The sequence below is a fragment of the Mirounga angustirostris genome, unplaced genomic scaffold (genome assembly GCF_029215605.1).
Source record: "Mirounga angustirostris isolate CCGP_5_RB_7025 unplaced genomic scaffold, mMirAng1.0.hap1 SCAF_15, whole genome shotgun sequence".
NCBI classification, from domain to species: domain Eukaryota; kingdom Metazoa; phylum Chordata; class Mammalia; order Carnivora; family Phocidae; genus Mirounga; species Mirounga angustirostris.
In genome coordinates, this window is record NW_026991723.1 from 32,015,970 (window position 1) to 32,028,681 (window position 12,712).

The following is a 12,712-nucleotide window of genomic DNA, read 5'->3' on the forward strand; positions in this document are numbered from 1 at the left end:
AGAAATTAGACGGAGAAGTTATAGAAGTTTCTATTTCCCCAAAATGGCTGCAACAGTATCTTCCATCCCATATGTTCTTCTTACAATATGACTTTTGACACCCGTCCCATCAAGAGGTGGGGTATGTATCCCCTCCTCCTGAAACTGAATGGGCTTTTATAAATGTTTTGGTCAAAAGAGTATGGTACAGGTGATGCTATAGGACTTTCAAACAAAGCCATAAAGGTGATGCAGCTTATACTTTGCTCACTGGAATTCTCACCCTTAAAGTCTTCAATTACCATGTTAAGGAGCCTGACTACTCTGAGGCAGCCATGCTGTGAGAAAGCCCAAACTAGCCCACATAGAGAAGTCTGTGGAGAAGTCCTGAAACTTCCAAGGGTGACATGCCTAGATAGTTCCCAATTGCTCTAGTCTCCATTCTTCCAGTTTTAGCTCCATCTGATTACAATAGCATAATAAATTCTGAGCCAGAACACAGACTTTCCAACTGAGTCAATTTAGAACTCCTGTGCTACAGAAAATGTGAAAAACAGTAAAGGCGCTGTTGTTATTTTAAACCTCTAACGTTTATTTCATAGAGCAAGTTGTAACTAGAATTGACCCCATCACTAGAAAATAGAGCCTTACCTGCCTCCAGTGGGGGAAATCTGAGCTGAATTGATCCAAAGACCCTCAGAGAGGAGGACCAGTTCTCGAAGAGAGGAGGAGTACCTGTCTGGCTCAGTTGGTAGAGCATGCGATTCTTGATCTCAGCGTTGTGAGTTTGAGCCCCATGTTGGGTGTAGAGATTACTTAAAAATAACATCTTAAAAAAATTTTTTTTTAGAAGGTAGGAGAAAGCATGTGACTGAAAACATGGATAAACTGTTAAGTCTTTAGTGAGAATCCCAGGTCCCCACTTCTATCTGAGCCATCAAAGAACCAGTGAGAGGCACTCATTGCAGGAAGGACAAGGATTATTCTCTAGACAAAGTGAATGGAGAAGCCTTGAGAGAAACAAAAGAGGAACAGCTGAAAGGCAAAGAACATTGTCTAAAGAGGAAGGACACAGGAGTCTAAGCTCTAACACTGTTATTCACTGATTACACATCCTTATCCAAATCATTTTCTTATTTGTTAAAGAGAAGATAGCCAGGAATGATCTCTAAAGCAGATGTCCACAGTAAGAATCTGTGATTCTATTAAAAAGGAGCATACCCTTTAAAATATAGCTAATTTAAGTAATGAGCCACAATATAAAGTATTTTTTTGTCAATGGAAATTTTATTTCACTTCTCATAACATGTAGTTCTCCTTCAGTTAAGGTACTTTAATGACACCCCCCCACTACACACACATACACTTGCAAGGGACCAAATGAAAGGGTATGGGCCATGATACAGAAAACTGAAGGAATATGCATGGATCTAGTTCTCCCAAACTAGAAACCCAGGAATTAGTCCCAGCATTTCACATTTCCACATCCCTCATATTCACACATCTTACAAGTCTGGTAGGCTTGATTTTCTAGAATATTCTGGAATCTGCTCTTTCTTCTCTTATCCACTGCCACAAAATTTCACTGAAATTGACACAATTGCTTCTTCACTAAACTTTCTGATTGGTCCCTTAGTTTTTCCCTAAGGCATCCTTCAAAATTCCTTCTGTTGGGCGCCTGGGTGGCTCAGTTGGTTAAGCGACTGCCTTCGGCTCAGGTCATGATCCTGGAGTCCCTGGATCGAGTCCCGCATCGGGCTCCCTGCTTGGCGGGGAGCCTGCTTCTCCCTCTGACCCTCCCCCCTCTCATGTGCTCTTTCTCTCTCATTCTCTCTGTCTCAAATAAATAAATAAAATCTTAAAAAAAAAAAATTCCTTCTGTTATCTTTCCAAATGTATATTTAATGCATCAGTGGACTCCTTAAAATTTTAGTTTCTCCCTGGGGCCTGCAAAACCTACTGCTTTGAATGCTAATCTTGACACTGCCCTTCTCTATCTAGTAAACCTTTCACTGATACACAATCTCTTCAGACCTGTAAAAATGCAAACTTTCTGTGTGTAAGCATTCTCTTCTCTTTAGGCATTCTCTGCTTATCTAAATCCACAAAAATAATTTATTGTGTCCTACCAAGGGATGTATGCTAAACACTATACATTCATTAAATGTTATAAACACCATTTTACATTGAGGAAATTAAAACAAATAATTGGTCCAAGATCATATTTGAAGTAAACATCAAAACTGGGATTATAATTCAGATCTATCTCATCTATGAGTTGAACATTTAAATGCTGCCCCCATTACAATATACCATCTAACTTAGGTCAAGTTGTACCCCTATCCTTACCCTTCCAGATCATTCCAGTCCCCCTTCTTTCATTGCTAATTACTGTTTAAACTGACAACAAACTACTTAGTACTAAACAATTCTTTAGTGTTTTCATCTTTTCTAAATCTTACCTGAACTAGGTTGTAAATTCTCTGTATGCAGAGAATTAAAGAAACTCTTAACATGTCTTCACAAGGGTATAATAGCACGTTCTTATAAAAGCAAATAGCTATTCCTTACTGGGGCAGGTTAGAAGCGTGCTTTACATATCTCCATCATCTCATTCACACATGTAATGAATATTCAATATTTGCTGTACTTAAATCAGGAGCAGATAAGATGAATTATATTTAGAAGATATAAGTGAATGTAAAATTTTCAGGAACAGCAGAGACCCAAAATATGTGGAAGTATTCCATTTTTTCTGTCTCTTCCATGTTGGACCATCCTTTTTTTTTATGTTACTTCTGGACTTCGCCAGACTTGTAATTATTTGAATCGGTTATTACAAAATTGCTGCTCTACCTTTATGGTAATAATTAGCACCAGTCTGAATAGTCAAGTTATGGATTATGGCAAATATAAAGTCCAAATTTTGTTATATATATTATTTTATAGCTATGTCCCTCTATATAGCTCTACTTTCATATGTTCTCTTCCTTCTCATGAAGACATTTTCATTTTAAATAAACCCACTGTTAGGTAATCCCGCATTGGGCCTATTTCTGAGAATTTATTCCTGGTAGGATCTTCGGAGTTTTTTCTTCTGAGTTGTCTAGTTCTGCATGCTTTATAAGTGTTTTCCATGACCCTTCAATCCCTTAGGACAAAGGCGCACTGACAAGGAAGGTCCACAATCAGAAACGTCCGATTCTGGCGAGCGGCGCTCCAGGTGGCAACACCAAAACCTCTGTGGCCAAAGGTCCAGGTCTGAGCGCGTTGGATCAGAGAGGGCGATACCAGCGGGACCAGCGGCCTGCGACCTGAAGCCTCCACCTTGACCCAGCCGCGGGAAACCACAGGAAGCAGGTTTCCGCGCGAAGACAGCATTCGGGCCCGGCGGCAAATTCGGGCCCAGTAGAAGTTCGCGAGGCAGAAGGGTCCTGGGTCCTCTCCCGGGCGGCGGGCCCCGCCACGCCGCGGGGCGGGCCGTGTTTGGTTGGGCGCGGTGGAGCAGGCTCACTTCCTTATGTGCTTTCTCAGAAATTTAGGCCGCGCCCGCCCGCACCCCCATTTTCATGATCATACAAGCGCACGTCAGAGTTGCTTTTTTTGGATGTGTTTTTGAGACCACAGAAACCGTAACCGCTTAGGCCTGAGGAGTCGCTTGCCCCCTGGGTCCCAAATCCAAGACTAAAACGGGAACCCGTGCGGAGGGCTTTGTAACCGCGCGAAACCCGAAGACTAGAGGGCGTTTCCAGGGCCCAGGTGCAGTGGAAGCGGCAAGTAACGGCTCTCCGCAGCCCCGCCCCTCCACCCCGCCCTCCCCGCCCCCGCCCATTTTAGTTCTCTCGGGTCTGTAGCCTTCTCCTCCGCGCCTCCCCACCCCCGCTGCTTCCTCTTTAAGGCGGAGCCGGCCGTCGATCTCGCGAGATCCGGGTTGGCGCCGTGACCTCCATGTGGGAGCTAGAGCTCTATAAGTAAACACTCCGCGCGGCGTAGACAAGGCTTCTTCCTACTTGTTAGGTGGGGGTCTGCGGTAGTGGCGGCCCCTGCGACTGGTTCCGGTTTCCTTTTCTTCTCAGCCCGGCTGGGCAGGCGTGCGAGTTCGGAGTCGCCGCCGCTTGTGGGGTCCCGGCGTCTGGTCGGTTTCCCTCATTTGTGTGTGCGCTCGCCCGCCGCCCGGAGAGCCGGAGCCGCTGGGGAAGCGGGCCGGGCGGGGCGCGGCGTCCGGAACGCAGGGGGAGACAAAGCCGGGCCAGCCCCCTCTCCCGGCGCCAAGATGTGGATTCAGGTTCGCACCATCGACGGCTCCCAGACGCGCACCATTGAGGACGTGTCTCGCAAAGCCACAATTGAGGAGCTGCGCGAGCGGGTGTGGGCGCTGTTCGACGTGCGGCCCGAGTGCCAGCGCCTCTTCTACCGGGGCAAGCAGGTGAGGCGAGCCCACGGTACCTCTCGGGAAGCCCGGGGAGAGGGCTGCAGGGCGCCGCCAGGACGCGTAGGTTGGGCGGGCCCGAGAGCTTGGTGCGCCGCGCGCAGAGAGAGCACCTGGCTCCACTTCGGGTGGGCAGCCCGCGAGGCTCAGAGTGCAGGCCCAGGCCCCGCCGAGGGGGCGCAGCGGGGTCCCTACGAGCCCTAAAGTGCAGGTGCGCCTGGCAGGGTCAGAGGCTGAGGCACCCAGAGCGCAGAGACCTCACCCCCCTTTCTCAGCCGGTCAGTAGCCTCTGGCACAGCCCGCCGGAGCGCCTGGGTTCCCTAGCTTCCCGCGCTCTGCGGGGTCGGCGCCCCTGGAGGCGGGGAGGGCAGCAGGCTCTGGCGGCCATGCCAGAGTGCTAGTGGGGAGGGCCGACGGCTCCGGCTCCCGGCCCCGCTGACCCGGCTAACGGCTCGCATTGCTTCCGTGGATCCTCTGCGCTCCCGCCTCCCATATAGGAGAAGGGAAACTTAGAACTCGCTTCCTCTTAGGCTCAAGAACCCTAGGCTGACTCTTCACTGTGAAGGGATTTGAACACACCGAAGATTCGAAGGGTTTACAAAACTTCTGGCTCCTCTTCTAGAATTGGAATCTGTCTTGAAGATTAGAGACTTGGGCTGAAGGAACGAGCTATTGATGGAATTCGGAATCGGGTTTAAACTCCCAGGTATAGGCAAGAAAGGGGGATTATTCCCAGAATGGAAAGGAGTGTGAAAGACTGTTTTGCTCTTTTTGCTTCTCACCTTCTGATGTAGTCCCCCTCACACAAGCTTTTAAAACAGCAACTGGAGCATAGCCAGCGTTACATACTTGAAGGCTGAAAGTGGTTTGGCAGTGAGGGTCTCTGTGGGTGTCTCTGGTAGTTGTATGGTATGGCCATGCTCTGGCCTATTGAAGATTTTTCTTACCCGAGAAATCTATACCTAGAGACCCAAGCCTACCCAATTTTGTCTCCCCCCCCCCCCCAAAAGGTGGCATTCTCCAGTTGGATAGACCACAGTTTGGCTTCAGTTCTGTGGTTTGGAGTAAATGTAGCTCTTTGATTTGGTGGAAGTAGCGTTTTCCTATAGCCACAAAGGATTTGAAAGGAGTATTTTTCTTCCCTTCATAGGCTTAGCTTCAAAAACTGCCCAGAAATTTTACTTTGCTGCCCTCTATTTGGACCCTCAAAAATGGAGTCAATTTTACTTTGCTGCCAGAGATTATACCCTGAGAGAGAAAGAGCCAGGGTTTATTTTAACTTGTTTTTAAATAAGTGATAGCATCTTTGATAGGTGTTTGAAGCTGTTTTATATTGATCCTTTACTGTTTGACTTGTAAAAACAGGTGTTCAATTATACTGTATACTTTGCTTTTGAAATCATATGTGTTAAACACTGCCTAAATTTATATTGCTATACCTCTAATGACTGATACCTTTTTATCTTTTAGTCAAAAGATACTATTTACTATTTTTTAGCTAGGGATATAAGAGTACATGAATTGCTGGGATACTTTGGTGACTTCACAAGAGATAGAAATGAAGCATGAGAATGTGTACCTGGGAAACACTCCTAAAGTCTAATGATCAAATATACTAAAAACATGGCACCTGACTGTCTTGAGGAAAAAGTAGAAATTGAGTTAAATTCAGGTCAACAAAGTAGACTTCCAGTAAACCAGGAAACTCATTCTGGGTTTAGGGAAAACCTGTTGAGGATAATTACCCTTTTGTACCTCTTCCCCCAGGAGAGTTGATAACTCACTACTTTGATTTCTTCAGCTCAGTGATAAACCAGTAGGGATGAAAAATGGACCTTTGGTGCCCCATTGAGTTGAAGACAGAAGGAAGACACTGCTTCAGCTGTATATACTTCTTTGTGAGCTGAGGAGTAGCCATGGCAGTGATTATTCCCTCCATTCTCTCTTACTCTTTTGGAGTTCACAGTCCATGGACAGAGTAGTAGATCTGTAACCGACAACTACTGGATTGGCATCACAGGGCTGCCCCTAGCCTATAAAATGTCTTTGTGCTTATTTGAAAAGCACCCCTTTACTGCCATGTAGTGAAAAATGTCATAAATGAAAACAAATTTACAGTGTCTGTGATGTAAATGGTACCCTTTACTCCTTATTCCCCACCCCTTTTATGTTAGGTTTGCTGCTTTTAGTGTTTGGTAAGGTATAGGCAAGAAAGAAATATCCACAACACTTGTGGATATTTATTATAGGTGCTCAGCTAACCCCAGAATTGCAAGTGGTTGAATTTAACAAGACCCCATGGGAGATTCTCATGGCCACCAGAGTTTGAAAATGGATGTTGAAGAATGTCAATCTCCTAATTTCTTACTATTCAAAGTATGGTCCCTGAATCAGCAGGACCTGCAGCATTAGCTTCACCTGGGAGCCCCACACCTATTGAAGTAGAATCTGTATTTTTAACGAAGTCCTCAGGTGATCTCAGCGAATTAAATTTGAAAAGCGGAGTAATTGTGTAATTGACTCCACTTTTGAGGGTCCAAATAGAGGGCAGCAATTCAGGGCTATAGAAGTTCTGGTTAGAGTAGGGTAACCTTACTTGGATATTACTCTGGGAGGTTGAGCCTGCATCCTGGGGATTAGGTCTTTAAGGAAGAGTTATGTTGATGGATCTCTAAATATTTTGAGAATCCAGAGGTTTTTCTACTTTGAAAGGATTCTGTCACTTCCTCTCATTCTTTTGTTTATACCACTGTAGGTAGGACATGAACCAGAGCTGAAGGAAAACTTAGTGGTACCCTTTTGGCCCTGGACTCTATTTTTACACGGAACACAAAGTAAAAGCATTTGCCTATTTAAAGGGGAGAGAGAATGTGTGTGTCATATCTATATATAGATGACGTGAAAGATACATGAAAATTGTTCAGGGATGCAGGTCGAGGGCATTAAGTTATCAGTAACTCCTTGGGAATGACTTCTCTCACTGCCTTCTCAGCCATTGCCAGTTGGTGTTTGCTTCCTGGTTTTACTTTGCATCACTGTTGCAATTCTTGCTATTACCTGGAATCTCTTTCTTCAACCCAGTACAGATGCAGGACTGAAGCCTGGCAAAAAACAAACACTCTAAGGCCATTCTTGCCCCTCTAGTATTTTAAATACTGTGCTCCCATCTTCTAGGACGGCAGTTCCCAAACATTTTCAGCTGTGAGACATCGATGGACTATAGTTACATGCCTGAAACTCATGGGTGTTTGTGATTTCTAAGTGACTCAATCCCTTCTCCACTTGAGGTACAACATAAGTGACAATAACTTCCAGTCTGTACTTTCATTAAATTTGGGTGAACTTCACTACTTTTCAAGTAACCGTTCATTCCAACATTCTTCACAAAAGCCTAGCTGTGTGGAAGTTATTATGCAATGGATAGTAATCACTATTTTAGGAAAACTGGAAGAATACCTATGAATTAGGGAAGAAGTAGATAATCTGGGTAAAAGTGGCTGTCCTAGCAAGCATGAATAATTGAAGGAAAAGTTACATGTTAATGTAGGCCTAACTTCTACAATAGGGCCTCATGCCTTGGTATGCTTAGTGTTTTCCTAACTTAAGACATTGCTCTTCCTTTCAAACCAAATACCATTTGAAGCAGCTTATATTATTTTGACCAATCACTTAGTAGAAACTTGTTAGAGGGATTGAGTATAAGAATGTCCCCGCTGTGCCTCTGACTCTTGTGCCTCAGATTTTAAAGGGAAATTATGGAAGCACTTTGAATTTCCAATTATTTTACCACTGAAACAGCTTTCTTCATTTTGGGAAATGTCCTTTCAGTTAATTTGCATATTGTATTACTGGGCTTTTTGTTTTGCATGTTCTATACTGTTAAGAGTTTGTTTTTATCTTCCACTTAGACACTCATAATGTGCAACAGTTGCATGTTTATAATCAAGTTGTACTTTTTCAACAGTTCCAGAACTAGTATGGGCTTACCTTTTTGGGGGGAAAGGAGTATTGGAGAATGTCAAAGATGTGAATGTATAGGTTTTTTTTGGGGGGGGGGGGTTCTTGAATTTTTCTCCAGGAGTTGAGGATTAGGTGGGAGTTGTGCTTTTGTTTTTTTAATAAGGTAAGCAATATTAATCTCTAATCCCTGTAAGGGCTTACCTGCTTATTGATTTGGGAAACTCCTTAGGCTTATTTGGAATAAGCATGTAAACCAACCTGTGAGATATTGTCTAATTTCCCTATGGGAAATTTGTGAATTGTTTGATCCCTTATTGTAGTTAAAATTGTGAATATAATGTGTAGGATTTTGCTAGATGTGTCTTGGGACCACTTGAATTAAAATTATTTAGCATATTAGTTTATTATTTAAGGACAAACTCATTCTTCCCTTTGGTGGACTTTGGAAATACGGTCTATCTGTGTTAGGGAATTGAGAATGAGGACGGGTATTATATACAAAGGGGGGAAAAATGAACAGTGATTAAACTGGTAATGTTTCTGGGGAAATGATAGTTTTGATTTTCATGGAGTTTGGTTTTCTTACTGTATCATGGTAAAATGGCCAACTGAATTTTATAAAGAAACAAAATGGAGACTTAGTTTTCAAGGGTTTCTGTAACAAAGCCACCAAAACCTAGGTGGCTTAAAACATTAGAAATTTATTGTCTCCTGTTTCCAGAGGCTGAGAGTCTGAATTAAAAGTATTAGCAGGGCCATGTTTTCTCTGATGGTTCTAATAGAGAATCCTTCCTTATTTCCTTCAGCTTCTAGTGTTGCTAGCAATCCTTTTTAAATTCCTTGGTTTGTAGATACATTGCTCTAGTCACCTGGCTGCGTTCACATCTTCTGTGGTCCAAATTTACACCTTTCACAAGGATGTCAAATAGTGGTTTAGGGCCCACCCAATTTGACCTAATTTTAACTTGATTACTGCTGTAAAGACCCTGTTTCCAGATACTCACATGCTGATATTTGGGATTAGGACTTTAATATAATGGAGAGGAGGGGTTGTCACTATTTAATCCATTGCAGAGACCTTACCAAAATATGGGTAAGTTGCAAGATAGTTTATTCATTATTCATCCTGGAAGACTTTTCATGGTACAACTTGACAACCTTTACAAATGGATAGAATTAGAGAACTTTAGACAAGTGGAATAGCATGAACAAGACTTGTAATTCCTGCTTTAATTATTTTCTGCTTGATTTTTTAAAAAAAATTACAGTGCTTCAGAAACACAAAATTGTTAACTTAAATGTTTTAATGAACACAAGGTCATAAAACCACTCACCTTCAAAATCACCTTTCTTGCAGTGGATTGAGGTACTGTTAATTTAAATAAAACTTGGTGAGAAACTTAGGGTTTTTCTGCCTACATGTTGAAGTCATGTAAGCAATGATACATTTTTGGTTTCAGTGGCTATCTGTGTTCCTGATAGCTAATATGGAATGATTCTCCACAATTTATTGAGGTCCTGAGATGCTGCTGCCATCAGAGGCCATAAAGTAATAGGAATGGTTTCAGGATCACTAAATTGCATTAGTGTGAATTTTAATAATTTGGCTAGGACATTTGGGGTGACTAAAGATGTGGAAAGAGCAAGTTTTGAGAGAAGCATTTTAATCTTTTTTTATCCTTTTTTTCCAGTTGGAAAATGGATATACTTTATTTGACTATGATGTTGGACTGAATGACATAATTCAGCTACTAGTTCGCCCAGACCCTGATCTTCCTAGCACATCTAAACAGATTGATGTACAGGCCAAACCCTGTTCTAATAGCCCACCTAAAGTAAAGAAAACCCCCAGGGTGGGACCTTCTAGTCAGCCGTCTACATCAACTTGTGATTTTCTTATTGATCCTGGCATTGGGCTGTATAAGGTATGTTGTCTTCTTTAGACTTGATAGTTGTGAAAATAGAGATGTCTGTTCTCTTTAGTATGTTGCAAATAAGTGAAGATTGATTGTCATTTGAAAGTAAAGACTGAGCTGTTGATATTTTAACTTCTAAAAGTCTTTGAAAATTGTGCAATATGTAGATAAATGTATAAAACGTGTACGTACAACCTAAAAAATATAAAGGAAAAACTTGTGTGATTCCACTGAGGATAAGTAGAATAATGCCAATTCCTTTTTAAAGCCACTACCAGAACGTTATCTCCCTTTCTCCTTTCAGGGGTAAACTACTTATTCTATTCTGATCTTTTTTGTTTTAGTGTTACTTTTGTTATCTCTAAAAAATGTTTTGTTTTGCCTATATTTGAAGTTTATATAACGGAATTCTTTTTCTCAGCTTTGATTCTCATTTTATTAACATGCCATAATATATTTAATCAATGATTAATAGATAAATTTGGGCTTTTCCCACTTTCACCTGTTTTGAACCTTCTTTGTGTATCCTGGTTCACTGTTCTAGAATTTCTTTAGGAATTGTTACCTAGAAATGGAAGTGCTGGTTCACTCATAGGATACTGCCAAATTGCTCTCCAGTATGTTCTGTTGGTCTGCTTGTGTATCCCTATGCTTGCTATTCTAAGTACTGTAGCCTAGTAGACTGTTACCTCCCTATTCCACATCTCCCAAATCTATTCTATATTTAAGGGTGTCTTGGTGTTTGGCTTTTAACACTTGCATGTAAAAATTTTAGAATTAGCTTGTCAGACTCTACAGATAAGTAATAGAGGATTTGATGGGGATTGTATCTATAGAATAGCTTGGAGAATTGTCAACTTTACAATGTTGAGTCCTTCATCCATGGACATGATAGATGTCTCCACTAACTTAGATCTTTTATAGCTTTATCAGTGTTCTCTACATATCTTATTTCTAATGGCTGCATTTTTAATGCTATTATAAATGGTTATCTTTTAAAACTGTGATTTGTTTGCCTACGTATAGAAATGGAGTTGGTAGATACAAGGGTCAATACATATATCAACTTTTTCAAATTCGAATGAATTTTGTAGAAAAATTGAATGACAGTTTTGTTTCATCCTCTCCTATCCTTAAAACTGTTTTTTCTTAACTCTTACTGGTTGGGACAAATTGGGACCAAGACTCAATTTTTCAGAGCATTTTTAAGGCTAAAAATTAAAAATTAGTAGCTGAGGTAAATTAAGAAAATGCAAATAGAGGTAATTTTTGATCTAAGGAAAAATGGAAACAAATCCATACGTATAGAATCAAGAAAACTGGCCAAGAGCTATATGTCAAAACTACCTGTCCTAGATGGCTACCCTGATGAATTACCTTAAACCTCTAAAGAATAGGTAATTATCTAAATTGACCCACAATTTAAAAAAAAAAAAGCTTCCCATTGTTTTTTAAATTTAATATAACACTGATACTAAAATAGAGCAAAAAGTACCCCAGTATCATTACATATTGATGTAAAACTAAAATTATATTTAACAAATAAAATTATGACTATGTGTTAACAGAATATCTTGACCAAGGATGGTTTGTCAAGAAGTGGGATAGTTCATTATTTGGATTTTTTTTTTTTTTTAAATATATAGAAGTTTCAGGTATATAACTATCATTTGCCTTCTAAAATTCAGGTTTACAGCTTTATAATTTGATACACTACAAGGTGATCACCACCGTAAGTCTAGTTACCATCCATTACCAGTCAACCCCTCACCCATTTTACCCAAACCCCAATATAGTAATATTAATATAATTCATCATAGTAATAAGCCAAAAAACCCAAATGATCTAATCTAAAAAAGAGATCCATTTCTGATTTTTTAAAAAATGCTTTGTAAGTGGAACAGATGGAATAGATGAATATTTTAAACCATACTAGCATCATGCTCATTGGTGGGGAAAAGCCAGAAGCATTCCCATTAAAGACAGGAGCCAGACAAGGAAGCCAGTTAATGCTGTTACTTAACATCTTTCTACATGATGGAGATAGGCAGGAGAACAACAAAGTGTAAATACTGGAGAAGGCAAAGTTATTTATGGATATCTGCAAAGTCTAAGAAGATAAACATATTAGAGCATTATGAGCAATCAGTAAGGTAGTTCTTTAAATACTAATAGCTTTCCTTGCTACAATCATTTAGTAAAAGAAGAAAATTTATGATAAAAAAATGTAAAGTTTGGGAATAAATTTACATGATATGGGCAAGACTTATATCAGCTAAAACAATGCTTTTTATGTAGTCAAAATTTAGAATTTTTTAAGATTTGAGATCGGAGCAAGCATAAGTGGGGAGTGGGAGGGAGAGGGAGAAGCAGGCTCCCTACTGAGCAGGGAGCCCCACGTGGGGCTCCATCCCAGGACCCCAGGATC

At 41.2% G+C, this 12,712-nt stretch overlaps 1 protein-coding gene across 7 annotated transcripts in view; it reads left to right on the plus strand.

Moving 5' to 3' along the window:
• Positions 1 to 3,896: 3,896 nt before the first annotated feature.
• UHRF2 (ubiquitin like with PHD and ring finger domains 2) overlaps positions 3,897 to 12,712 on the plus strand; it is a 94,487-nt gene continuing 85,671 nt past the window's right edge. For 2 of the 7 annotated variants that reach the window (XM_054509214.2, XM_064578935.1), the window contains exons 1-2: positions 3,898 to 4,405; positions 10,060 to 10,293. In XM_054509214.2, coding sequence (XP_054365189.1) covers positions 4,253 to 4,405; positions 10,060 to 10,293 — 387 coding nt within the window. In that variant the 5' untranslated portion in view covers positions 3,898 to 4,252. Of the gene's footprint in view, positions 4,406 to 10,059; positions 10,294 to 12,712 lie in introns of all 7 variants that reach the window. The other 5 variants (XM_045882395.3, XM_064578937.1, XM_054509215.2 and 2 more) reach the window with 4 other exon arrangements.